Source organism: Heptranchias perlo, chromosome 16 (assembly GCF_035084215.1).
Source record: "Heptranchias perlo isolate sHepPer1 chromosome 16, sHepPer1.hap1, whole genome shotgun sequence".
In the NCBI taxonomy this organism is placed as follows: Eukaryota; Metazoa; Chordata; class Chondrichthyes; order Hexanchiformes; family Hexanchidae; genus Heptranchias; species Heptranchias perlo.
In genome coordinates this window covers 33,759,971-33,787,446 of record NC_090340.1, presented here as the reverse complement: position 1 = coordinate 33,787,446, position 27,476 = coordinate 33,759,971, and the positions used below count along the sequence as shown (strand labels likewise).

Genomic DNA, 27,476 nt, shown 5'->3' with positions numbered 1-27,476 from the left:
AGTCTTCCCCCACAAGTGGAAACATCGTCTCCACGTTTACCCTATCAAACCCTTAGATAATCTTAAAGGCCTCTATCAGGTCACCCTTCAGCCTTCTCTTTTCCAGAGAAAAGAGCCCCAGCCTGTTCAAACTTTCCTGATAGGTATAACCTCTCAGTGGTATCATCCTTGTAAATCCTTTTTAAGCACCTTCTCCAGTACATCTGTATCCCTTTTATAATGTGGAGACCAGAACTGCGCACAGTATTCTAAGTGTGGTCTAACCAAGGTGCTATGCAAATTTAACAACTTCACTGTTTTTGAATTCTATCCCTCTAGAAATGAACCCCAATGCTTAGTTTGCTTTTTTTAAAAATGGCCTTATTAACCTTGGTAGCCACTTTTTGTGATTTGTACATCTATACCCCTAGATCCCTTTGCTCCTCTAACCCATTTAGACTCTTAGTTTCCAAAGGAGTATGTGGCCTCATTCTTCCTACCAAATAGATAGGAACATGGAAGTAAACTTGATGTATGGCCCCTGCAGCTTTGTGGAATGTATCTAGACGAAGGCTCGGATACTCCTACCTACAGAACAAGCTTCAGACTCACACTATAATAAGTTGTTTACTAATCAGTTTGATGTCTGTATCAACTCATAGCTAGATTCTTCTTGTTTTATTACATTCATATGCTATTATCATATCAGGCTCACAAAAATCCAGCTCAACCATATAGAATGTGAACAATTTGCCTGTTACAATTCCCTCTGGAAAAGCAATGGGCCGGATTTTGCTCTGAGTGGCGAATGAACGGCACCCACCACTCGTTAGACAGGGACTTCCCATAGACTTTTCATGGGCTTTTGCAAGTTCCTCCTATCAGGCCCTCAATCCAGCACGGTGCCCTCTCCCGGTTATCTAGGACCTGTGTGAACAGGGCAAGCTACTGTATAGACCCTTAACCAATCAGATTGAAGCATATTAATAAGCCACGCAGACACAGAACCAGGCAGTGCAAGTTTGAATATTGAATTCAATGTCAAATCAGTTACAGAAAACGAAATAAAGAGAGAGTAAGAAATGTAGAATTAAAAAAGAGACAAAGAAAAAGTTTTTTTAAAAATTCTTTTTTAAAATGTCCAACAACAATTAAAATGTGAAGGAATGAGACTCCACACTTGTAAAAGGAAATTTTCAGTGCCAGAGGAGTTGTTTAGCCGTCATTAAGACTTACCATGCCATTAAAATGTTCTTTGGGAACTGGACCGACCGATCCTTTGTCCCCTTCACTGTCAGGTCGGATTACCTGAAGGTGCTGAGGATCTGGTTCGGGGGGGCCGGGGCGTGCACCAAAAACTGGGAGGAATGTATTGCCAAGGTCAAGCAGAAACTGGGACTGTGGGATCAACGATCCCTCTCGATCGTGGGCAAGAACCTGGTCATCAGGTGCGAGGTGCTCTCAGTGTTGCTGTACGTGGCGCAGGTCTGGCCCATACCTCGCTCCTGCACCGCGACAGTCACCTGAGCCATCTTCCACTTTATCTGGAGATCAAAAATGGACCGTGTCTGAAGGGACACGATGTACAAATCTCCAGAGAAAGGGGGGAAAAGGCGTGCCCAACGTGGCCCTCATCCTGATGGCCACCTTCGTGTGCAGCTGCATCAAGCTGTGCATAGACCCTTGGTACGCAAACACAAAGTGTCACTACGTGCTGAGGTTCTATCTGTCCCCGGTGTTGTGAAGGATGGGCCTGGCCACGCTGCCACGGAACGCTCCGTCCAGTTGGACCGTTCCGCCCCATCTGTCCCTTGTGGAAAAGTTTGTGCAGAAAAACACCTTTGACCACAAGGAGATCAGCAAGTGGTCCGCACGTAACGTCCTCGAGACCCTGCGGGAAAAGGAGATGGTGGATCCTGTCGGTTGGTTCCCCGAGCAGACTGTCGATGTCATTTGGCAGAACGCCTCATCGCCAGAGCTTTCAAACAAGCACTAAGACCTAGCTTGGCTGGTGGTGAGAAGGGCCCTTCCAGTCAGATCCTTCATGCACTCCCGGACTCTCAGTGCCACCACGCGCTGTCCCAGAGGAGGCTGCGGTGGAGACGAGACCGTCACCCATCTCCTTCTGGAATGTGCCTTTACAAAGAAGGTCTGGAGAGAGATGCAGTGGAATCTGTCCAGGTTCGTCCCGAGCAGTTCTGTAACACAGGTTTCTGTGCTCTACAGGCTGTTCCCGGGGACGCACACCGAGACAGACATCAACTGCTGCTGGAAGACCATCAACTCGGTGAAAGACGCCCTTTGGTCTGCCCGAAACCTGCTGGTCTTCCAGTGCACGGAGCTGTCCTCGACCGAGTGTTGCAGACTGGCACATTCCAAGGTCCAGGACTATGTGCTCAGGGACGCACTGAAGCTAGGTGCAGCCACCGCAAAGGCCCTGTGGGGAAAGGCAACCATTTAGAGCCTTTCCGCCATTGTATACCGAGGGGCTGCAATCAGTGAAAACCCCCCCGGGCAGAATGTAAAATTCAAATTGCTGTAATGTACCTGTAATGAATCTGTAATGTACCTGTAATGAATCTGTAATCAATAATCTGTATTGAGTATAATGCAATGAGACACCCCAGAGTGTCATGAACTGTAATTCATGTGTTCATTGAACTGTACTTGATTTAACCTGCAAATTGTATAATCTGTATTGTGTATGTTTGGAATGTGATATGACAACTGTATTGTATGTTTTGCTACAAATTTTTATGAATAAAGTATATTTTTTGAAAAAATTTTTTTAAAAGTTTGCTTAGACTTAAAAAATTTGTTGTACCTTACTCTGGTTACTTTGTTTCCATCAGGGCAGTAGAGGAACTACGCTTGCACTGCAATTGCACTGTTGCATTCATTTCAACAGTGAGTCAGCCGGCGATATGCAGTTCTCAGCAGCTTACGGAGGAGCAGGGCATGTGTTACAGCAACTTCCAGATTTCCACATCTAACTGCACATGTGCGGTTGCCAGAAGTTGCTATACCATTTGCACTGAAATAACGGTGAGCACTGTTAGGCTCACCATTATTTTTAGAGCAAAATCTGGCCCAATGTGTTGAGGGTAAAAAGGGATTTGACACACACTTTTGCAAGTGGGTCAAGATTTACCACATTCTCTGTGCCAACCTTGAGGCCATATTGCACAGAATGTTGTGTACATCCATGAATCAGAGTCCCTACATTCACATATGTTTATTGCCATAGACCCTTGTATGAAAGTGGGCAGCGTAACACCACATTCAGGCTGTTTTGTTAACCTAAAAGAGAAATATATACACAAAATGAGCTCACTTTTAAATAATGTTTGGTGCTATTTTCCAGATTTAAGTGCAAAATTAACAAAAAGAATCACAGTGATTAATAAAGTTCATACAACTGGCACACATTGAGTGTCAAATTTGCATATTATATACTGACTTATTTCTTGGTAATTAGAATACATGAAAAATGTAGATCATCACCACAAAATCAAGTATGCCTGATTGTGCCTCAGTTCAAGGTACAGATAAAATCCATAAGACCACATAATTTACCTCTCCAACAAGCAAGTAGAATTCCCCGCCATCAAGCACCAATGTCAACAGAAGATAGCAATTAAGTGCTCCAGTATCACTCTTGCAACTTATATTTTACAAAGTCTTGATGATACTACTACATACTACGATGGGTATGGTAGCATAGTGGTCATGTTACTGGACTAGTAATCCAAGGGCCTAAATGAATAATCCAGAGTCACGAGTTCAAATCCTGCCACGGCAGCTGTGGAATTTAAAATCAATTAAATAAAAATGTGGAATTTTAAAAAAAACTAGCATCATTCATGGTAGCTATGAAACTCCGGATTGTGGTAAAAACCCATCTGGTTCACTAATGACCTTTAGGGATTGAAACCTGCCGATATGTGACTCCAGACTCACAGCAATGTGGTTGATTCTTAATCGCCCTCTTGAAATGGCCTAGCAAGCCAATCAGTTGTACAATCTCGCTACAAAATGTCATAATAAGAATAAAACTGGATGGACCACCAGGCACCGGACACGACAAAGGCAAACCAAGCCCCGTCAACCCTGCAAAGTCCTCCTCACTAACATCTGGGGACTTGCGCCAAAATTGGGAGAGCTGTCCCACAGACTAATCAAGCAACAGCCTGACATAGCCATACTCGCAGAATCATACCTTTCAGCCAATGTCCCTGGGTATGTCCTATCCCACCGGCAGAAACAGCACCAGGATTACCTAAAAAAAAGGTGCCAACTGGTGAAGCTACAACACGGGACTACATGCATGCTAAATAGCAGAAGCAACATGCTATAGACAGAGCTAAGCAATTTCACAACCAACGGATCAGATGAAAGCTCTGCAGTCCTGCCACATCCAGTTGTGAATGGTGGTGGACAATTAAACAACTAACGGGAGGAGGAGGCTCTGTAAACATTCCCATTCTCAATGATGGCAGAGTCCAGCACGCAAGTGCGAAAGACAAGGCTGAAGCGTTTGCAACCATCTTCAGCCAGAAGTGCCGAGTGGATGATCCATCTTGGCCTCCTCCCAATATCCCCACCATCACAGAAGCCAGTCTTCAGCCAATTCGACTCACTCCACATGATATCAAGAAACGGCTGAGTGCACTGGATACAGCAAAGGCTATGGGCCCCGTCAACATCCCAGCTGTACTGCTGAAGACTTGTGCTCCAGAACTAGCTGCGCCTCTAGCCAAGCAGTTCCAGTACAGCTACAACACTGGCATCTACCCGCCAATGTGGAAAATTGCCCAGGTATGTCCTGTCCACAATAAGCAGGACAAATCCAATTACCGCCCCATCAGTCTACTCTCAATCATCAGCAAAGTGATGGATGGTGTCGTCGACAGTGCTATCAAGTGGCACTTACTCACCAATAACCTGCTCACCGATGCTCAGTTTGGGTTCCGTCAGGACCACTCGGCTCCAGACCTCATTACAGCCTTGGTCCAAACGTGGACAAAAGAGCTGAATTCCAGAGGTGAGGCGAGAGTGACTGCCCTTGACATCAAGGCAGCATTTGATCGAGTGTGGCACCAAGGAGCCCTAGTAAAATTGAAGTCAATGGGAATTAGGGGGAAAACTCTCCAGTGGCTGGAGTCATACCTAGCACAAAGGAAGATGGTGGTGGTTGTTGGAGGCCAATCATCTCAGCCCCAGGACATTGCTGCAGGAGTTCCTCAGGGCAGTGTCCTTGGCCCAACCATCTTCAGCTGCTTCATCAATGACCTTCCCTCCATCATAAGGTCAGAAATGGGGATGTTCGCTGATGATTGCACAGTGTTCAGTTCCATTCGCAACCCCTCAAATAATGAAGCAGTACGTGCCCGCATGCAGCAAGACCTTGACAACATCCAGGCTTGGGCTGATAAGTGGCAAGTAACATTCGCGCCAGACAAGTGCCAGGCAATGACCATCTCCAACAAGAGAAAGTCTAACCACCTCTCCTTGACATTCAACGCCATTACCATTGCCGAATCCCCCACCATCAACATCCTGGGGGTCACCATTGACCAGAAACTTAACTGGACCAGCCACATAAATACTGTGTCCACAAGGGCAGGTCAGAGGCTGGGTATTCTGTGGCGAGTGACTCACTTCCTGACTCCCCAAAGCCTTGCCACCATCTACAAGGCACAAGTCAGGAGTGTGATGGAATACTCTCCACTTGCCTGGATGAGTGCAGCTCCATCAGCACTCAAGAAGCTCGATACCATCCAGGACAAAGCAGCCCACTTGATTGGCACCCCATCCACCACCCTAAACATTCACTCCCTTCACCACTGGCGCACCATGGCTGCAGTGTGTACCATCCACAGGATGCACTGCAGCAACTCGCCAAGGCTTCTTCGACAGCACCTCCCACACCCACGACCTCTACCACCTGGAAGGACAAGGGCAGCAGACACATGGGAACAACACCACCTGCACATTCCCCTCCAAGTCACACACCATCCCGACTTGGAAATATATCGCCGTTCCTTCATTGTTGCTGGATCAAAATCCTGGAACTCCCTACCTAACAGCACTGTGGGAGAACCTTCACAGGAAGGCAGCTCACCACCACCTTCTCAAGGGCAATTTGGGATGGGCAATAAACGCTGGCCTTGCCAGCGACGCCCACATCCCCTGAACGAATAAGAAAAATCCTTGTAATCACTCGTGGACACCATTACTTTCTGCAACATTGCAATCAGACACAAAAATATTTCATTGCAGTGTGCTAATGCCACATCTAAAACTAGAGAATTAACTTCAAAATTATTTTTTAAAAACAGCACCAAGGTGGAGAGAGCTGTAGCTCACATGCACAACATTGCAGAGTGTTCATCCTCAGACCACCCAGTGCTCAAACACACTTCCCATTGGAGCACATGGCTGGAAATGGTTTCCGAAATAGGGTGGGACAAGACCATGGAGTGATCTGAAAATGAAGATCTTGGAGCCGGACAAGGGGAAAAGAGGGGAAGACGGTGGTTGCGTGAGACTGTGTGTGAAAATTGTCACAGACCAGAGTTCTGGATTTGCCAAACAGTGACAGGGGTGAAATAGAATGGTACATGAGCAATGGTCTGGAAGAGGCAGTCTCAGCAATGGACCGAAAGCAGGGTTGAAAGCTCAGTTCCAGGATAACTCGACCACTGAGGTTGTATGCAACAGAGTTTAGCCTGAAGAGAGAGTCAGGTACATTGATGAGTCAAATCCAGAGGCGTGTCGGAGCTGGCAACGGTTGAACAGGATGGCTTTGATTTTGCCAACATTGAGTTGTAGGAAGATTTGACTAATACAAAACTTAATGTTGGGTAAGCAGTTAGGTAGTACAGCAACAAGTCTGGAGTAAAAGGTGGTAACAGAGACGTAGAGTTTGGTGTTTCACTATATATGGGGGCTAGAAGCTAATAATACACAAACAAGTAAAATTATTGGCTTCACACTGAATAAAACTAGATCACAATACTCACTCCCACTTCTTCTACACAAAAGTTACTCTCTGCAGCTCTCTCTATGCTCACCACTCACAGATCACACAATGCTTCCATATAAAACATGTCAGCACAAGGTTTTCAATAAAGCTCTTGAACATTGAAGTCAGGTGTCATAGATTTATTAAGCATACAGTACATGCAATAAAACTTAAACATATGCTTAAAAAGGTAATACTTACAACCACACCTAATAATGGTTGGTTGTGGATTCAAACGTGTTACAGTTCTGAGCTCAGTATCTTAGGCCTTTACGAATCCAAATATTCATTACAAACTGCCAGTTTTTATACATTTCTCACTCCCTCTATGTGACAATCTACACAATTATGTATTACATAATTATATAAAAGTTAAAATATAACTCCATATAAGAATTTAATTGACTTATCCCTTTTCAATAACTTTAGTTTTCCTTACTTAATGAGCTCTTTTTCCCATTGGGCACAGCTACACTTATCAATAGTTCCACTCTTGTTCCATATAATTGCTGTTCTGCCAATTGAAACCTTTAATTATAAGTCTGTCTTTGTTTCTGTATCATTCGTACCAATTAAAAAGAATGATGTATGCCCAGACGTTTTACTTTACAGAACTGTTTTCCCACACTGTTGTCAAATAATTAAAGTTGTCTGAAACTTATGAATCAGTATTCAATGGCACGTCTTTAATTAAGTCTCTTCACTTCATCCTGAAACTGACCATTGCTGCAAGGTCAGTCCTGGCCCAACAGCCCAGTGGTACTTTAAATTGACTTACGCTTCCCTGCTTAACAAAGGCTAAAGGCTAATATTTCTACAATATAAAAGAGAAATTAATAGCAATATAGCATTAGCAGACTTTCAAGACAGTCTGATTCACCCTTTTCTTCCACATTCCCAACAAAATTTAAAACAAAATTCTGTTAAAAAAGCTTTAAACTAATGAATTTAAAAATGGTATATATTTAATAGCACAGGATGAAAGCAGGATTACTTCACTAGTGAGTTTGACCAATGCAACCATTTTCAAAGTAACTCCTTCTGAGTTACACGACCAGCCAAAACCTTTATATTTCACAGGTGTGCCTGGGGAAAGAAAACATTGATACTTAGCTTAGGGGCCCTAAGTTACCAGGACAGGCTTAGAGAGCAGGGGAGTTTACTTTAGAAAAAGCATAGATTTTATGGTGACATGATTGAGATCTTTGAAATATTGAAAGGATCATAATTGGCACAAGCAGATAGACTATTCAAGCTACCTATGATTTTTTTTCCCCTAAATTTGCCTAAGATTTTTTCCTCTTTTTCTTCTCTCTCAGGAGATTGTGTGGCTGTGTTTGGAGGTGAGGGGTGGGGGGGAAAGGGGGAAAAGAAAGGAAATTGAGCAAATTATGTGTGTGTTATACCATGTCAGGGTGGGACGGACTCGATGAACCAACTGGTCTTTTCTTGTCCTCCTTTTTTAATGTAGTGGAGATGCCGGTGATGGACTGGGGTTGACAATTGTAAACAATTTTACAACACCAAGTTATAGTCCAGCAATTTTATTTTAAATTCACAAGCTTTCGGAGGCTACCTCCTTCCTCAGGTGAACGATGTGGAAATGAAGTCCTCGAAATGAAGTCGCATTTATAATTCACAGAACAATGCTGGTGATAACAGACAGTTTTTTCAACTGCCCGTTGCCAAGGCAATCAGTGTGCAGACAGACAGGTGTTACCTGCCAGGTCTCAGAATATACAAATCACCAAAAAAAACAAACAAAAAAAAACAGAGATAGAGAGGTAGAAACATAGAAAAGACAGCAACTGACCCGTTATATTAAAAACAGATAACATTTGTTCGCTGGTGGGGTAACGTGTAGCGTGACATGAACCCAAGATCCCGGTTGAGGCCGTCCTCATGGGTGCGGAACTTGGCTATCAATTTCTGCTCTACGATTTTGCGTTGTCGTGTGTCTCGAAGGCCGCCTTGGAGTACGCTTACCCGAAGGTCGGTGGCTGAATGTCCTTGACTGCTGAAGTGTTCCCCGACTGGGAGGGAACCCTCCTGTTTGGCGATTGTTGCGCGGTGTCCGTTCATCCGTTGTCGCAGTGTCTGCATGGTCTCGCCAATGTACCATGCTCCGGGGCATCCTTTCCTGCAACGTATGAGGTAGACAACGTTGGCCGAGTCACAGGAGTATGAACCATGCACCTGGTGGGTGGTGTCCTCTCGTGTGATGGTGGTATCTGTGTCGATGATCTGGCATGTCTTGCAGAGGTTACCGCGGCAGGGTTGTGTGGTGTCGTGGACGCTGTTCTCTTGAAAGCTGGGTAATTTGCTGCGAACGATGGTCTGTTTGAGGTTGGGTGGCTGTTTAAAGGCGAGTAGTGGAGGTGTGGGGATGGCCATAGCGAGGTGTTCGTCGTCATTGATGACATGTTGAAGGCTGCGGAGAACATGGCGTAGTTTCTCCGCTCCGGGGAAGCCTTCAACATGTCATCAATGACGACGAACACCTCGCTATGGCCATCCCCACACCTCCACTACTCGCCTTTAAACAGCCACCCAACCTCAAACAGACCATCGTTCGCAGCAAATTACCCAGCTTTCAAGAGAACAGCGTCCACGACACCACACAACCCTGCCGCGGTAACCTCTGCAAGACATGCCAGATCATCGACACAGATACCACCATCACACGAGAGGACACCACCCACCAGGTGCATGGTTCATACTCCTGTGACTCGGCCAACGTTGTCTACCTCATACGTTGCAGGAAAGGATGCCCCGGAGCATGGTACATTGGCGAGACCATGCAGACACTGCGACAACGGATGAACGGACACCGCGCAACAATCGCCAAACAGGAGGGTTCCCTCCCAGTCGGGGAACACTTCAGCAGTCAAGGACATTCAGCCACCGACCTTCGGGTAAGCGTACTCCAAGGCGGCCTTCGAGACACACGACAACGCAAAATCGTAGAGCAGAAATTGATAGCCAAGTTCCGCACCCATGAGGACGGCCTCAACCGGGATCTTGGGTTCATGTCACGCTACACGTTACCCCACCAGCGAACAAATGTTATCTGTTTTTAATATAATGGGTCAGTTGCTGTCTTTTCTATGTTTCTACCTCTCTATCTCTGTTTTTTTTTGTTTGTTTTTTTTGGTGATTTGTATATTCTGAGACCTGGCAGGTAACACCTGTCTGTCTGCACACTGATTGCCTTGGCAACGGGCAGTTGAAAAAACTGTCTGTTATCACCAGCATTGTTCTGTGAATTATAAATGCGACTTCATTTCGAGGACTTCATTTCCACATCGTTCACCTGAGGAAGGAGGTAGCCTCCGAAAGCGTGTGAATTTAAAATAAAATTGCTGGACTATAACTTGGTGTTGTAAAATTGTTTACAATTTTTTAATGTATGCATTGACTCATTAGTTCCATTTCTGAGCATCTTTCAATTTGTATTTATTTCCCATTCCTTCCCTCCCTATCTTGTCATGAGGTACTCACTCATACTGGAGTAATGTTCCACATATGTAAACCACCCTTAGGGTAGACAATTCTGATTAAATGTATTCTTGGAGGTTTTATCACATGACTCAAACTGCCCCGTCCCCACACTCCAACCATAGGTCGCCCAACATTTCCATCCGTGTGGCACACCGCCTTCCCATGCCAATTGGAAAGCAAAAAGACTCATTGCCCAATTGGAAGATTGGAAGGCCATTTTTTTGCATCTCCAATATTTTGAGTGTTTAAAGTGTTCAAAGAAAATGGGAAAAAAACACTTTTTTAATGCCCCTATGATTTTCTCCAGGGTTACTTGCAGCAGTGTCCTGGAGATTAATCTTCAATTCCTGGAGACTACCGGCCAATCCTGGAGAGTTAGCAACCCTAGCCCCACTATGATTCATGTGTGGGCCCAAACACGCTATGAAGCAAATTACAACCAAGTCCAATCGTGTCAGCATACATGTCCTTTCCAATACAATTCACAGATTGGTTCTCTTCTCCCTCGCCCAAGAACACTGTAGCCTTTGGTAGCGCCCATCCCTGCTATCGACCCAGCTAAGATCAGCAAATTCACCGGAGGTCGCCGTGGTTCAGTTGCGCATTTATCCACTAAACCAACAAGGAAGCGAATTTAAGTCCCCCGCTTTTTAGAATCAGAATTAGTTATAAGCATAGGAAATATTTGTTCACTATCATTGAAATGGCAAGATAAATTCCGCTGCCCTTTCCTCTGTTTTCCTTTCTAAATTCAACATGAAATCACCACACGCCCAACGCGTTACTATGGTACGTCACCACATTCCACTTTTTGTAAAATGTTTAATTTATTGAGGGTGAAAAGTCCAGACGCTTTTAAAATATTTTAAATATTTTGAGGATAAAGCCTCATAAAATAATGAACCATTTGCACAGTGAACGATCAGACAGCAGGAGTCTATCCTCGAATCCCACCAATAGCATTTCACGTGCTTTACTGGTGCACGTTCTTGTGACCGACTCGGCTTTTAGAGCTATTTTAAATCCTTCTTTATTGCAGTTCAATATTTATATGTCTTTCTTGCAAAGTTAATTTAGACTTGCGTTCGTCGTGAGATACACAAACATCGCTGAAAAATAAAACAAAATATATAAAGCTCTGGGTGGGCTTTAGATATATAAAATGTGTTGGTTCTGTTCTCATAAAATTATCGTGGACTCAGTCGTGTGTTTCATTCACACAGATATTGATAGAAGTCGGGTAGGAATTCCCTGTATGTACAGTACCCTCACAGCACACGCCATTGTGAAAACTGCTACAAGCAGGCGGCATAACTCGAGATCGCAATTTAACCTTAATCAAGCAAAAGAAACAAACAGAAGACGAGGCGCTATCGCAAACAGCAGCTTTGGAAAAGTGGCAAAACTAAAATCAGTAAAACTGGCTCACGCCAAGCACAGCTTTGGAAAAGTGGCTCAATAATGATAGCAGCAGCAGGGCAGGTCGAGATACAAATGGACACTCCTATCCAGATAAAATAGACTTGACTCCAAAACAGACTCATCGGAACTGGGTTTACAGTATAAGCGTGAGTGAAAGCTAAGGAAAAGATATTACATATCCCAATAACTTTGACGGTGCAAACTTACTCACCGCTCCTGGGCGCGACCAGAATCATTAATTTGCAGCCACCAGAGGAATTTCACTCCTGCTACTGTTTTGTTTTGTTGTTGCCCGACCATGTGACCGGAGATCGTTCCCGACTCAATCCAGAGTTACTCTCGATGCCTGGGAATAATTCAGTCTAAATCAAAGCCCATCAGTTTCTAGCTGAGGGCCTGTAATGGAAACTTATTTTAGCTGCGCCCCACTTGGCGCTTGCGCGTGTCGCCGCTGGTTGTCACGGACGCTGCGGTCGCCATGGACTTTGTGTCAATCTCCTAATCAATTTCAAAATTCTGACGGAAGGTCATAAGACCTGAAACTTTAACTCTCTTTCTCTCTCCACAGATGCTGCCTGACCGGCTGAGCATTTCCTGTTTTTATTTCAAAGTGCTAGCGTCATGTTACAAAGGACTTGTACAAAAATAGCTGGTAACGTTGTATATTCAAAACTATTATTAGTCACTTCTTTGTGATGATGTTTGGTAAATTGGTTGATAAATCCCATTGCACAATTATTGGTTTCCTGTTGCAGGCGGGTTTTTTTTTTAAAAAACTCCTTGTAACGTTTAAGAGTGAACCTCAATCATCTCCGTCAGAATCCCAGTGCGCGACCTGCATTAACCCTTGAGGTACTGCGTGTATCGGGACTCTGATCAACGCGAATCTGTTATCTCCAAGCTATATAGAAATACATGAAACATAAATACGGAAACAGGCCATTCGTCCCCACCAGTTTAGGTGGACGTTTACCCTGCACGCCAGCAAATAGTCCCATCCTTGAGGCCTTTCGCGACTGGTGGACACCCCAGGGTATAAAGTGTCTTACAGAAACTGATAATATTATGATTTAGTTGGGCGGGTTCTCTTTGCTTTTGTTGGGAGTTTTTATTTTTGCTTATGTTGAGCTTCTTTTAGTTTGATTGGACCATACGTATCCTTCTTCCATTAGTGGTGCCCTAAACGGGGCACTTGTGCTGATTCTTGTTTGGTGACAGTGGGGTAACCCAGTATCACCCTGGACAGGCCTATTTTGATGGACCAATAAATCTCATTTTGAATGTTGTTGACATAGTTTCTGCCTTAACCACTAGCCCCGGAAGTGTAAAGCCTCACGTATCTGTAGAAAAGTTGCCTCACGTATCTGTAGAAAATACGTATCACGTATCTAAAGCCTCACGTATCTGTAGAAAAGTTGCTCCTGCTGTCGCTTCTCTCTCTCTCTCCCCGCCGAAAGAACATTTAGCGGCCAGCGTTGCTCCAAATTAACATATAAGCGAGGTTAACTTGTATTTATTGATTTGAAGTGAAAAGAATTATAATTTAAACTTGTTGTTAAAATGCTGTAAATTGCGACCAGGCTTGGCGTTTTATGTGACCTATATATAAAAAGTTGCATTCCCCCCACTAGCAAGCACCTGCACGGTTGGGATTATTTCATAGAGGCGCCGAATTCACACTGCCCCAAGATAAACCTTTGCAGCCGTGAAAAAAAAAATTACTGTGGAAATTGTGGATTTGAGAACTGATCACGACCCGTACTAATCGTATTATTTCAACATTACCAACAGCTGGATTCGGGGAACGCATTAAGTCGCATTTTGTCAGATATAGAAAAGTTTGTTTTAAAATGAACAGTGTTAGTTGGAAAATGTTCAAGAAAGTCAAAAGTCACATTTGGTTCCATAAAAAAGTTGAGAATGAGGTGCTTTCGATTACCGCTCCTCAGCTTCTGAAAGGCTTGGTCGTTGTTTCTGATTTTGATTATCCAAATTATCTTACGGACTTCACCCAAGACCCATTGTTCCTGTCATCTGTGTTTATCTTCTGTAATCCAGAGCTAACATTAGTTGCTCCCTTCCCCTCACTGCACAGCACCATGTTATCAGACTGAATGAAACATTTAGAATTTTAAGATACAGACCAGGCATGATCTAATTGAATTGCGGGAACTGGCTCGGGGTGCTGAATGGCCTACTTCTGTCCCTAGATAAGGTTGCTCCTAATTAGGTGACAATTGCTTGCCACATTATGAAAAATAGTATATTAGTAAATTGATGCTCTCGATTTAATGTGTGTTCTGTGTGTACATAAACACAAACAACAAGGGCCATTTAAATTACACAATGCAGTTAACTCGGGTTGAAAATCGTTAATTTGCAGAACCATGTATTTGCTAGTGATTCGCTAAAATAATTGTGTTAGATCCCTAAAATATCTCAAATGCGCGCTCTTCATCGGTAAATGGTTTCTGTGCAGGAAAACGAGTATAAGGCAGTAATTACTGACGTGATTCAAATGCCTGGTAGGTTAAAGTAATTGGCCGTTATTATAGTTTTACTTGGTATAGATAAACATTCCAAAATAACTTGTCCAAGAATATAGTGCCAAACTCTCGTTTACTATTCAATGATACAGAATAATTGCGTTTGACTTTTTAATGTTCATGGTGTCACTATTCCCAGTACTCCGGTCACTCTGAATTGGAAATGTGGTTAAATAAGTTAAAATGGCGCAACTATTTACTCTAACTCAGTTCCTCAAACTTTTATTCAATAGTCCCAGAGAACTTCCGTACGATGTATGAGTTTGGGACTCTAGCCTGCTGACATTAGCCAGTATGTTTTTTTGTTACATTCAGGGCGTAGTCAATTGATTTATATCGTGGCGTTGTAATTACATGTTTCTATTTATTTTCTCAATATAAGATAAAGCTTTTTTTTGCCACATACTTCTGGTAAACGCGGTATTTAGGCGATGGAAGGGGCAGGGTTTCTTAAATGAGTTTGAAATATCTCAGTTTAAGGACAAAATTTACGTTGCATTTTTTGATCCAAATGAACGCAACGTTTATCATTGTATAAGTCAATACAAACGGTAAATTCAACAGCCAAGCATGTCAGCGTGGGTCGTTATCTCCTCAGAAATGAACACAAGGCTGTGATATGTGTTGGCATGCGGTCCTCGTTAAATAGTGCAGCAACAAATAAAAAGCAGCGCATATTTAGTGCACGAGTCTAGAGCCAGCCCTGGTACCAGTTTGATTATTTTATTTAATTTTCTATCTAGAAAAAAGGCAGAGACACTCAGAGCTGTTACTAAAAAGTGTGGTTCTGTTTTCAAACGGGGAATGAATCGATACTTTAGGAGTACTGAAGCTAGCCAAATGTTTTTTTTAAAGCTCAAATGGATGCCTTTCAGATCAATGTTAAAATTCTAAAACTCGACACAGCTGTCTGTACATTAGAGTCACAACTTACTGTTTCTATGATGTCCCTGCAATAAGCGACCAGGGCGGAGAGTTTGCGATAGGGTTGTGCTGTCAAAATCCTAGGCTCCTTCCGGAGAAACTGCGCAGGGAGAACTGTATTTCCCTGCTAGTGGTTCAAAACTTTAACTACTATGAAATCTCTCCAGCAACATTTCAAACCAGTGCTGATCGGCGAGGAAAGATCAAGCCCTTCGTATACTTACTTATATAGGATCCGGTTCTAATAATAGAAGACAGGATAATCGGAAGCTGCCTTTCGCAGTCTGGCTGAAGCTCGGGTTAAAATGTTAGACGGGTCCAATTATAGGTGCTGTATATCATATTTATATTGCGTGTCATCCTCTGGAGAATGTCACTGAGTTCTAATGAACACAGATATCATGGCATCGGCCTGTTAAATGGCTGAGGAGGATCTTATACATTAGCACCGTAATCACAGCGAAAATGCACTGGCCCCCTTAAACACCTGAGGAAGATCTTGTAAAATTGGTACGCTTAGTACAGCGGGAATGTGCAAGGTAGAGATAACACAATCCGGTCTGCTTGCTATACTACACTAGTTGGTTTGCACAGCCGACAAAAAAAACTTGAGGAAAGGGGAAAGGTCATCCAAAAATATAAACACAACGGAATATTGGTGCTTGAATAATGTCTTGTAAAGGTAATTCATCAAAGCATATCCTGTTAATCTAAAATAAATCAACTTTGCTTATTATATAAAAGGGGTGATTAGGCAGAGATCGGGCCATTTTCTACTAATACAGCTGCAAATAGAGCATCTTTGCTTATTATGTAAGTATTAATTTTCCCCACAGGAGCTAATTAAGCTGTTCGCTGCAGAAGTGAGTACAGAGTTATTTAGATTAACCGCAGTCAAGGCCGGTGCTCCTAGTCCTCTCTGATTGTTTTCCTCGAGTATTAAAACGTGACTGAGATTTTACGTCTAGAATGCTTGTGAATAAAGTAAATACACCCTGTGGCCATTTTGCATTGTGCAAGATTGTTCTATTATATATATATTCTGGAATATTTTTTGCAGAACAGTAATTTAGAACCTGTGCTGATGATCTCAGGCCAGCTGAACAAATAAAATGGCAACTTAAAAATGAACATCCCGCTTAACATTTCAGAAAATAAACAAATGTAAATTATTGCTGAATTAAATCACACGCTTAAATTTCTGCTCTTTTACATGAAATCAAAATGGAATTAAATAATCTCCCAGGAAGCAGTTTCACATATCTACACTACTGAGTGCTGGAAAACTGTCACTTGTCCAAGGCTTTGTGCTCTTGAATCAAGTTGATAAATATAAGAGTCCTGGCAGTGAATGAAACACAAGTGACCTGACGCGAGTGAGTACAGTGGCCTGCGGAGTCCTCAAACATCTCACGATTCAAGTGTTCCGGGACCACTTGGACTTAAATCAAATTAAAGCTAGCTTAAGCCACACATTCCACGAGATTCGATGAAATTTAAACATTAACGTTTGTATTCACCAGAACAGCCGGTCACTTTTTCTAAAAAAAAATCTTATTGCTTTGAGATAGTCCAATCAATACACTGAGACGAGCTGTGTTTGTCACCGATTATGCAGCCATATCATAAGCATATAAATTACTGAATACTGGAGCACAAATATCGACATTGATGCAACTTTGCCACGAAACATCAACTAAAGCGTTTGTAAGACCAATTTCACTTAGCAAATATCTGCCTTGCTCCGTCCGTCAAACTGTTATTGTAAACGTATTTTTCCAATGGCTAACTGTTGACCTGATATTTTAAAAATAACCTGTAGGGTTAACCATACCCCTTTTGTGCCTATTTTCTGTGTGAACTCACAGTTATAATAACAAAATATGCATCTCCAACCATGATTTCTGGTTAACAAAAATAAAAGTTACATTTAAAATTTATTGAAATAAAGCAAAATTCAATTTTATAAATATTCACACATATATTACAGTGATAAACTTTTCATAATATTTCTGCCGTTCAATATGGCCACATTATACTGGAACAAAAACGATAGATATGCATCAGAACGCTTAGCGGCCTCCACAGAATAAACCCAGAATACACTGAAATACTGAAATACAACTAACCGTCCTCGTCTGGCTAGGTCAAAATTACCATAATTCCGTTTTTTTTAGGTCTATGCTTGGTTATATAGGCTGTTAACCTTCTGTCACGGAATTGACAATACTGTATCTATAGGGTATAGAAATACAAAGGCAAATAAATAAACATAATATATGCTGCATTTGGGGCTGCAACCATCTCTAAGATTCCGCATAGCAGACATATACAGGCATAGATAAGCATGTTCTCTGCTTTCTTACATTTTTAAAGAGACAGTATCGCTTTGGCAACCAGTCCTAACAGAACTGTCCCTGACAAACCTTTTGGGCAGTATTCCCGATTTGGCAGCCTATCTAGATCGTATTTCTAAACCATTCAAAATTAAAATCTACAGAGTAGTGTTTTTTTAAAACATAATTAGTCTTCTGTTTAAAAATAACCCAGACAATTTAACATTTATGCTGCAGTGTAATTTTTCAAAGGCCCATAAAAAGATGGCGGTCTGTCTATTTCTAAGTTCTTATACTAAATCTGTGTGATATGCCGTGAATGATTTTCAAGGTTGGAGTTACACTTAATTAATGTCTATAAATGCAGGCTACCAAATGGGATACTGTCCCTTTAATATAAGTTTTCTGTCCAGCTCTGGGACGCACTTGCGCTGTTGGGGAAACAAAAAGTTATCAACCCTCTTGTGACAGTATAGGGTTCAGGAAAGCAACGTTGTTTTCACTTAGAGCGGAAACACCAAGAATCCGGAGAAAGTTGAGTATTTCCACCCTCCCATTAGGTTCCCTCGTTCCAGTTTAAGGTAGGCTCGGTCTCCTTTTTCCATCTGAGTCAACACTCCATTGCTGGCAGCCTCTCTTGTCACATCCTGATCTCCTGCAAAGGCCGAGATCAATGGCCAGCCATTCAGCATCAGACTCACCTACAGAGGACAAAATAATACATCATTTGCTGTCATCCGCATTTATATTGATTACAGTATTAGTAAACTGATTTTTAAAGTGAAGCTAATGCAAAGGTTATCCGAAAATTACTAATAAAAAAATCTCATTCTTAAGGCATGCTAGATATTTTACTCATGTAACAAGTTTATTGCCAATAATGACAACAATATGAAAAGGCCAGTGCTGGAAATCAAATAAAAACAGAAAATGCAGGAACTCCATATCTGAAAGAGAAGAATATCTTAACTATTCAGATGTGACCCTTCCTCAGATCTGAACCTTAACTTCTTGGAGATATTGATAGACCACCTGTATACTTCCATAATTTTCTGCTTTTATTTCAGTTTTCCTGAATTGGCAAGTTTTCTTTTTATCATTCCTCATAATAAACTTGCTATATGAATAAAATAGCCAGCGGTGCATTTCAATTACAATATTCTTTTAAAGGGGGACTTGTTCAGGCTCCAATGAAATCCTCCTAGGTTTCACAGTATCTGCTTGATAGGAACGTTGAGATAAATGGAAGTCATGGACTGGTTTCCATGTTTTATTTTACCCAAATTTTTCAAATGCAGCGCATTCAGTCAACAGTGACGAGTGTCGTTAGTTACAATTCATTAGCGGAACTCCACATTTTAAGGCAAACTAATAATGAAAAAAATAGACCTCAACATTGAGCGAATAAATACATTTCTCTACAACTTAAAAACATATAAAGGTTATATTAATCAGATATAATGCACACATTCACCCTTATGTAATATTATCCTGGGGTGTTCGATACCTATTTACTTGAAAACTAGTGTCAATTGCACATCATGGTATTAATTCAAAAGTAGGTTCAGCTTAGTTTATCCATAAAATAACAAACATTTTTACATACATCGTTTAGCTATTTGTGCATTGTTTTTGAATGAAAAAGAAAACATTGTTTTCTTCCAATACTTCACCCACTTCAGTCCTGAGTTGTACTCCATGTAAAGATGTGATTCTATATCCGATATTGAACTAACATTATCCTGTAGTGGGCGATGGAACCGTGTACCAGAAAGCTAAATTACTTTACAATTCAATTCCAATAATTAGATATCAAGTAAAATTTGGACCCAGTGGAATTTGTACAGGGCAATTTTCTTATTAACCCTTTAACTTTTATAGCATCGACATTTGTGTTTAACTGTGGTAGTGTCAGTGTTTGTGTTGCCAATATCATGCAGCGAAATGCTGCAAATCAGTGAAGAAATAAGGAATAGTAAAGGTGAATAGGAGGCGGAGCCCTGGCTGGAGCTGCTGAGGATAACATTCCCTCCCCCCCAGAAACATAGACATTAGATATGTTAATTAATATTTGTTTTCTAGTCCCTCAGAATTGAGAACTTCCCCCCCCCCCCACCACCACCACCACCAATAAATTAATAAATAATCACTCCGGCATACTCTGAGCATACGCCGTCGTTTATATCGCTGTAAATTGTATACGGCCTTTAATTAACCTTTCACTTATGAGCATTTTGTTGGGTCTTTTACAAGCAATGTAAAACCGGTCCATCACCAGGGCCACAATGTTCGAAAAACATTGAATGCTACAATTTCTACAAAGACAGCTGGAGATTCCCCACACCTTCTATGGGGATCATAAGCCTTCTGTTATTTTCGCTCACTTTGTTTAGTTTGGTTGTTACTTCAGTTACAGAAAGGAACTGGGCGCCTAAGGGACCTATTCATGATATATGGAAAAAACCGCTGGATAATTTTAATGCACCGTGTTCTTCAGAGCAACAGACTGGAATTGCGAAGAGATAACGTTACAAGCAACACCTTCATTACAAACGGTGCCTGAATATCTACTAACCTGGATCGTTTGCCGGTTATATACTTTTACCACATGAAAGTTAAAACTGTAAATTCCTTTCCTTGGTGCTATAAAGGTACTTCTCTCCGAATCAAAATTAGAGCCAACATTCACTAGTATCTGAAATCAAACATAACCAATGTCAGCAAACTGAGACGATTTAGCCGGCCGTCTGAAAACAGATCGCAAGACCAACGGGAACATGGGGAAAATGGAGCATATTACTAGTTTGTGAGTTGTGAGAATCATAATCAACGGCAACTTCGGTCCTCATTTACATCGATTAGTTAATTCCACATGTTCAATTTTTATCTACAAAGACGTTTTAGTCGCAATTTCTACTTCTTTAAAATTCGTTGCATTCCCATTTTCCCCTCTGCAACTACACGTATCCAGTGCATCTTCCCCCATCCCGCTTCATCTTCCACTATTTCGCCTTCTTTGCTTCACCGTTTCTTAAACTATCTTCTTTTTCAGACTAGTCATTTCTTTCCCGTTTTCCTTCCCACTGCCCCTTGGGTTTTAACGTGTATTTTCATTGAAAATTTGTTCCGTAACTTTTCTCCAACTCTGACTTCTCAGCCCCCACTTTATTTCTCTGACCAGGGCGCTATATTCCACCTGGTGTAGATGAAGCTGATCCTCCCTCAAACCGGATGCGCACAAGCACCTAAATTAGTAACCGACTTTGGGGTATCACAGCTCGTATTAGACATTATTAAGCATGCTATTTTTTTTTCATAAATAAAATGATCAAAAGTTGGTTAGCGGTCCTCTTAAAAAGCAGCTTCCGTCCCACTCACCACCTACATTGTCAAAATATATGATCATGGTCCTGTTGCTCATCTCTGAGGGCTCGTGGTTGGTGCTCCTGATGACTGAGAAAGCCACCTTGGCGCTGCCAGATCGCACAGAAATCCCGAGCGCAGTCCCCGTAGGATCCGAGGTGGGATTCGAGTCACAAACCACCAGGCACTTCCCCTCCAGAACTATGGGCTCCGTCTCATTCTGACCGCACACGAGTCCCGCAAACCAAATCATACCGAACAGCAACTCTAACATGACGAGCGACCGTCGAGTTCCACAATGTCAATGTGCTGCTTGCTCCTTATCTCCTGATCGAATCCAGTTTTCTCTCTTTCTCCTCGGGAGTTTTTTTTTAAAAAATCCCTTTCTTTTTGTTTTGAAAAAAAGAGAGAGCTCACCACCTTCCCGCGTTGTGCTTGTGTCTCTCACTCGCTTTCTTAGTTTATAGCAAGAATTAAATGACCCCTGAAGTGTAAGAAGGGGCCCTGACAAGACGCACAAATGAATACATAGCGCTGCGCCTAGTCCCTGTGTAAATTATTGATAGCACAGAGATCAGTGGCAACAAAACGGAGCCCCGCCACCCGCGCCCTCCTGTCAATCAACGCGCCCTCCACCAATCAGCACCGCACTCGCACACCCACGTGACTGCCGGCTAGGTTATATAGGTGGAAGCCGGCAGTTCCGTTTTATACATTCACTGAGTGGAGCGTCTGTTCTCGTCAATGAGTGTTTACAACCACAACTCAAGCTTCCCCCCTTCCCTTTGCAAAGGTTTTTTTTCCACCAGTAGGTACACCCGCACGGCTTAATTTCACTCTGCGCGCAACAGTATCTGTTCTCACACTTTTTATATGAAGGAGGCAAACCTGCAACACTATAACAAAGGGACCGTTGCTTTGCATTTTTGTATTGTTCGAATTTAAATCTCCTTGTAGGTAAAAGTGTGAAATGTTTTCATGTTTGACTTTCTTTCCCATCGTTGACAGGTTTAACATGTATGAATACGGCATCACTGTCCGACTAGGACAACTTTAGCAAAAGCAAAATACTACAAATGCTGGAAATCTGAAATAAAAATAGAAAATGCTGGAGAAGCTCAGCAAGCTGTGGAGAAAGAAAGAGTTAACGTTTCAAGTCCAAGACCTTTCGTCAGATGTTGAAAGAGTTGAAGTTTTTGAGCAAGTACGGAGCCGGGGAAAGGGGTGGGAGGAAAGAACAAAAGGGAAGGTCTCTGATAGGGTGGAGAGCACGAGTGATAAAAGGGATGATGGTGCAAATGTAAAGAATCTTACAACACCAACAATTTGGACTCAAACAGGAGAAAGCCTCCGAAAGCTTATGATTTTCAAATAAAATTGTTGGACTATAACCTGGTGTTGTAAGATTCTTTACATTTGTCAACCCCAGTCCATCACCGGCATCTCCACATCATGATGGTGCAAGGCAAGGAAAGTGGTAATGAGACAGGTTAAGAAACAAAAGATTGATCAGGAGTAGCTGTAAATGGCAGCAGCAGAACCATTACCAGCACTAGCTGACTGAAGAAATGAAAGCAGTGATTATGATCTGAAGTTATTGAAATCAGTGTTGAGTCCGGAAGGTTGTAAAATGCCTGAACGAAAGATAAGGTGCTGTTCCTCGAGCTTACGTTGAGCTTCATTGGAACAGTGTAAGAGGCTGAGGACAGAGAGGTCAGAGTAGGAGTGGGAAGGGGAATTAAAATGGCAAGTGACCGGCCGGTCAGGGTCACGCTTGCGTACAGAGCGGAGGTGTTCAACAAAGCGATCATCCTGTCTGCGTTTGGTCTCCCCAATGTAAAGGAGACCGCATTGTGTGCAGCGGATACAGTATACTGAATTGAAAGAAGTGCAGGTAAACCACTGTTTCAACTGGAAGGAGTGTTTGGGGCCCTGGATAGTGGGAAGGGAGGAGGTGAAGGGGCATGTGTTGCATCTCCTGTGTTCACACGGGAAGGTGCCGTGGTGAGGGGAGCTGGTGCTGGGGTTGATGGAAGAGTTGGCTAGGGTGTCGCGGAGGGAGCAGTCCCTTTGGCATGTTGAAAGGGGAAGGGAGGGGAAGATGTGTTTGGTGGTGGGATCGTGCTGGAGGTGGTGGAAATGGCTGAGGATGATACATTGAATGTGGAGGCTGGTGGGATGGAAGGTGAGGACAAGGGGGACCCTATCATGGTTCTGGGAGGGAAGGGAGGGGGTGAGGGCAGAAGTGCGGGAAATAGGACAGACACGGTCGAGGGCCCTATGAACTACAGCAGAGGGGAATCCTCAGTTGAGGAAAAAGGAAGACATATCGGAAGCATTGGTGCAGAAGGTGGTATCGTCAGAACAGATGCGACGGAGACGGAGAAACTGGGAGAAGGGAATAGAATCCTTACAGGAAGTGGGGTGGGAGGAAGTGTCATCAAGATAGCCTTTTCACCATGGACGTCCTGTCCCTCTACACCTCCATCCCCCACAAGAACGGCCTGCGGGCCCTCCGCTTCTTCCTTGAACGGAGGCCCAACCAATCCCCATCCACTACCACCCTTCTCCGCCTGGCTGAACTTGTTCTTACGTTGAACAACGTCTCCTTTGACTCCATTCACTTCCTCCAAATAAACGATGTCGCTATGGGAACCCATATGGGTTCCAACTATGCCCGCCTTTTTGTGGGATACGTGGAACATCCTTTGTTCCAGTCCTACTGAGGTCCCCTCCCTCTCCTCTTTTTCCGGTACGTTGATGACTGTATTGGTGCTGTTTCCTGCTGTCGCCCCGAACTGGAAAATGTAATCAACTTTGTTTCCAATTTCCAATATTCCCTCACCTTCACATGGTCCATCTCCACGATAGCATCACCCTTGTCCTCACCTTCCACCCCACTGGCCTCCACATTCAACGTATCATCCCCCACCATTTCCACCACCTCTGGCGCAATCCCACCACCAAACACATCTTCCCCTCCCTTTCCTTTTCAGCATTCCAAAGGGACCGCTCCCTCCACGACACCCTAGTCCACTCTTCCATCACCCCCAACACACACTCTCCTCCCCACGGCACCTTCCCGTGAGAGCACAGGAGATGCAACACCTGCCCTTTCACCTCCTTCCTTCCCACCATCCAGGGCCCCAAACACTCCTTCCAGGTGAAACAGCGGTTTACTTGTACTTCTTTTAATTTAATATACTGTATCTGCTGCACACAATGCGGTCTCCTCTACACTGGGGAGACCAAACGCAAACTGGGTGATCGTTTGGTGAGCACCTCCGCTCTGTCCGCAAGCATGACCCTGACCTGCCGGGCGCTTGCCATTTTAATTCCCCTTCCCATTCCTACTCTGACCTCTCAGTCCTCGGCCTCTTACACTGTTCCAATGAAGCTCAACGTAAGCTCGAGGAACAGCACCTCACCTTTCATTTAGGCACTTTACAACCTTCTGGACTCATTGATTTTAATAATTTCAGATCATAACCACTGCTTCCATTTTTTCGGCCAGCTAGTGCTGGTAATGGTTCTGCTGCTGCCATTTACAACTGCTACTGATCAATCTTTTGTTTCTTAACCTGTCCCATTACCACTTTCCTTGCCTTGCACCATCATCCCTTTTGTTGTTTAATCATTCATGCCCTCCACCTTATAAAAGACCTTCTCTTTTGTTTTTCCCCCCCCCCCCTCCCACCCTGCCCCCCTTCCGCAGGCTCTGTACTTGCTCAAAAACTTTAACTCTTAACATCTTCCAGTTCTGACGAAAGTTCTTCGACCTGAAACATTAACTCTGTTTCTTCCTCCACAGATGTTGCCTGACTTGCTGAGCTTCTCCGCATTTTCTGTTTTTACTTTAGGACAACTTTAATCTGTTAGAACGACACAAACAGGATGTAAACAGTTTACACTTCAAAATTCTTTTGGCTTCTCATTTTACTCCAATAAAAACTGTGAACTTGCATTCATACTGTCAGAACAGTCAACATTGTAGCTGCTTTCTTAGCAATAACGCATGAAATGGAATTTAGATAGAAAATTGAATTTTTGCACTTTTCATGCGGGTTAATCTCAACTCGTGCTCTCTCTCCTCTAAGTTCACTGCTCTCCTAGCCTTCCTTAATCTCTCCATTCATATAAACTCCCTTACTCATATTCACGGCCACCCCCTCGACCTTGCCATCTTACGTGACCTCTCTACTCCCATCATGTCAATCACGGAAAAGGCCATCTCTTATCACATCCTTGTATCCCTGTCCACCCACATCCCTCTTCCCTCTCCCAACCCCATTTCCTTCTGTGTTCGCCCTGGAAAAAAACTCTTCCCCCCAAGTCACTTACAACAGCACTTTCAAATTCCCAACTGTCTAGCCTTTGGCCCTCCATTCACTACAACATTTCTGCAGCTACCAATCTGCTCAATCACACCCTCACCTCCGCCTTTGATGACTTTGACCCCATTAAAGCCATTACTCTCTCTCACCCTGGTCATTCTCCCTCGTACAGCCTTTATCTTCGCTCCCTTAAGTTCAAAGGACGCAGACTTGAACGTTTATGGCGGACAACTGGTTTAGCTTTTCATCATCAGATCTGGCTGGACCACATAAAGCACTATTGGGTCCTGGTCTCCTCTGCCAATACTCCTGGAATTCAATATTATCCCCGGCTTCTCTTCACTACAAACCGCTTTCCTAAACCCCTCTCCCCTGCCCGCTCCACCCTTACCTCCAACAATAAGTGCAAGGAACTCATGGACTTCTTTGTCACTAAGATTGAGAGCATCCATTCAGCTGCCTCTGTCACTTCCCTCCCTTCCCCTCGTCCACCAAGCCAAACTACGACTACAGTACTCCCTGCCCTAGCCCTGAACTCACATCTTTCTCGAGTTTCTCTCCTATCTCCCCTCGTACCCTTTCCGAGCTTATCATGACCATGAGTCCCACCTCCTGCCGCCTCGACCCTATTCCCATCAAACTGCTGACCACTCAACTTCCCTTCCTGGCCCCCATGTTAGCTGATATTGTTAACGGTTCCCTCTCCTCAGGTACTGTCCCCCTCCCCTTCAAATCTGCCAACATCACCCTCCTCCTCAAAAAACTCGCCCTTGACCCCTCTGCTTTGCAAACTACTGCCCCATCTCCAAGCACCCTTTCCTCTCCAAAGTCCTTGAAATTGTTGTCGCCTCCCAAATCCGTGCCCATCTTTCCCACAACTCCATGTTTGAATCCCTCCAATCAGGTTTCCGCTCCTGCCACAGAGCTAAAACGGCCCTTAAAGTCACAAATGACATCCTACGTGATTGTGACTGTGGTAAACTATCCCTCCTCATCTTTCTCGACTTGTCTGCAGCCTTTGACACAGTTGACCACACCATCCTCCTCCAACGCCTCTCCTCCGTAGTCCAGCTGGGACTGCGCTCACCTTGTTCCATTCTTATCTATCCAGTCATAGCCAGAGAATCACCAGCAATGGATTCTCTTCCCGCTCCCACACTGTTATCTCTGGAGTCCCCCAAGGATTTATCCCTGGCCTCCTCCTATTTCTCATCTACATGCTGCCCCTCGGCGACATCATCCGAAATCACGACGTCAGGTTCCACATGTACGCTGACGACACCCAGCTCTACATCACCACTACCTCCCTCAACCCCTCCACTGTCTGATTTGTCACACTGCTTGTCCGACATAGCAAATATTTCCTCCAATTAAATATTGGGAAGACTGAAGCCATTATCTTTGGTCCCCACCACAAATTCTGTTCCTTAGCCACCGACTCAATCGCTCCTTGTACCAGGACATGCACACTTCAGGTGCATGTCCTGGTACTTTTTAAATGAGTTGAGAGTTTCTGCCTCTACCTTTCAGGCAGTGAGTTCCAGACCCCACTACCCTCTGGGTGAAAAGATTTTTTTCTCAGCTCCCCTCTAATCCTTCTACCAATCATTTTAAATCTATGCCCCCTGGTTATTGACCTCTTTGCTGAGGGAAATAGGCCCTTCCTATCCACTCGATCTAGGCCCCTCATAATTTTGTACACCTCAATTAAATCACCCCTCAGCCTCCTCTGTTCCAAAGAGAACAACTCCAGCCTATCCAATCTTTCCTCATAGCTAAAATTCTCCAGTCCCGGCAACATCCTTGTGAATCTCCTCTGTACCCTCTCCAGTGCAATTGCATCCTTCCTGTAATGTGATGACCAGAACTTTACGCAGTACTCAAGCTGTGGCCGAACTAGTTTTATACAGTTAAAGAATTAAAATGTCTAATAAATTAAAAACTGCTTATTTAATAATCAGTATATCAGAAATAGGCACGAGGTAGATTTGGAAAGCGTGTATTAGAGTCAATTACAGCACAATAATAAAAGTAAAATTATCCA

At 43.4% G+C, this 27,476-nt stretch overlaps 2 protein-coding genes across 7 annotated transcripts in view; both read right to left on the bottom strand.

Moving 5' to 3' along the window:
- LOC137333656 (uncharacterized) overlaps positions 1-12,508 on the bottom strand; it is a 430,358-nt gene extending 417,850 nt beyond the window's left edge. For all 6 annotated transcript variants that reach the window (XR_010965955.1, XM_067997916.1, XM_067997920.1 and 3 more), the window contains exon 1: positions 12,141-12,508. The gene's annotated coding sequence lies outside the window, so the exon portion shown is untranslated. The remainder of the gene's footprint in view (positions 1-12,140) is intronic.
- A 4,811-nt stretch (positions 12,509-17,319) lies between these two features.
- On the bottom strand, positions 17,320-21,681 carry cbln1 (cerebellin 1 precursor). Its single transcript, XM_067997477.1, has 3 exons — positions 21,121-21,681; positions 20,311-20,430; positions 17,320-18,436 (listed from the first exon to the last, which is right to left on the bottom strand). The coding sequence occupies exons 1-3, from the start codon at positions 21,370-21,372 to the stop codon at positions 18,239-18,241; spliced, it is 570 nt and encodes a 189-aa protein (XP_067853578.1). The 5' UTR covers positions 21,373-21,681; the 3' UTR covers positions 17,320-18,238.
- Positions 21,682-27,476: the final 5,795 nt, after the last annotated feature.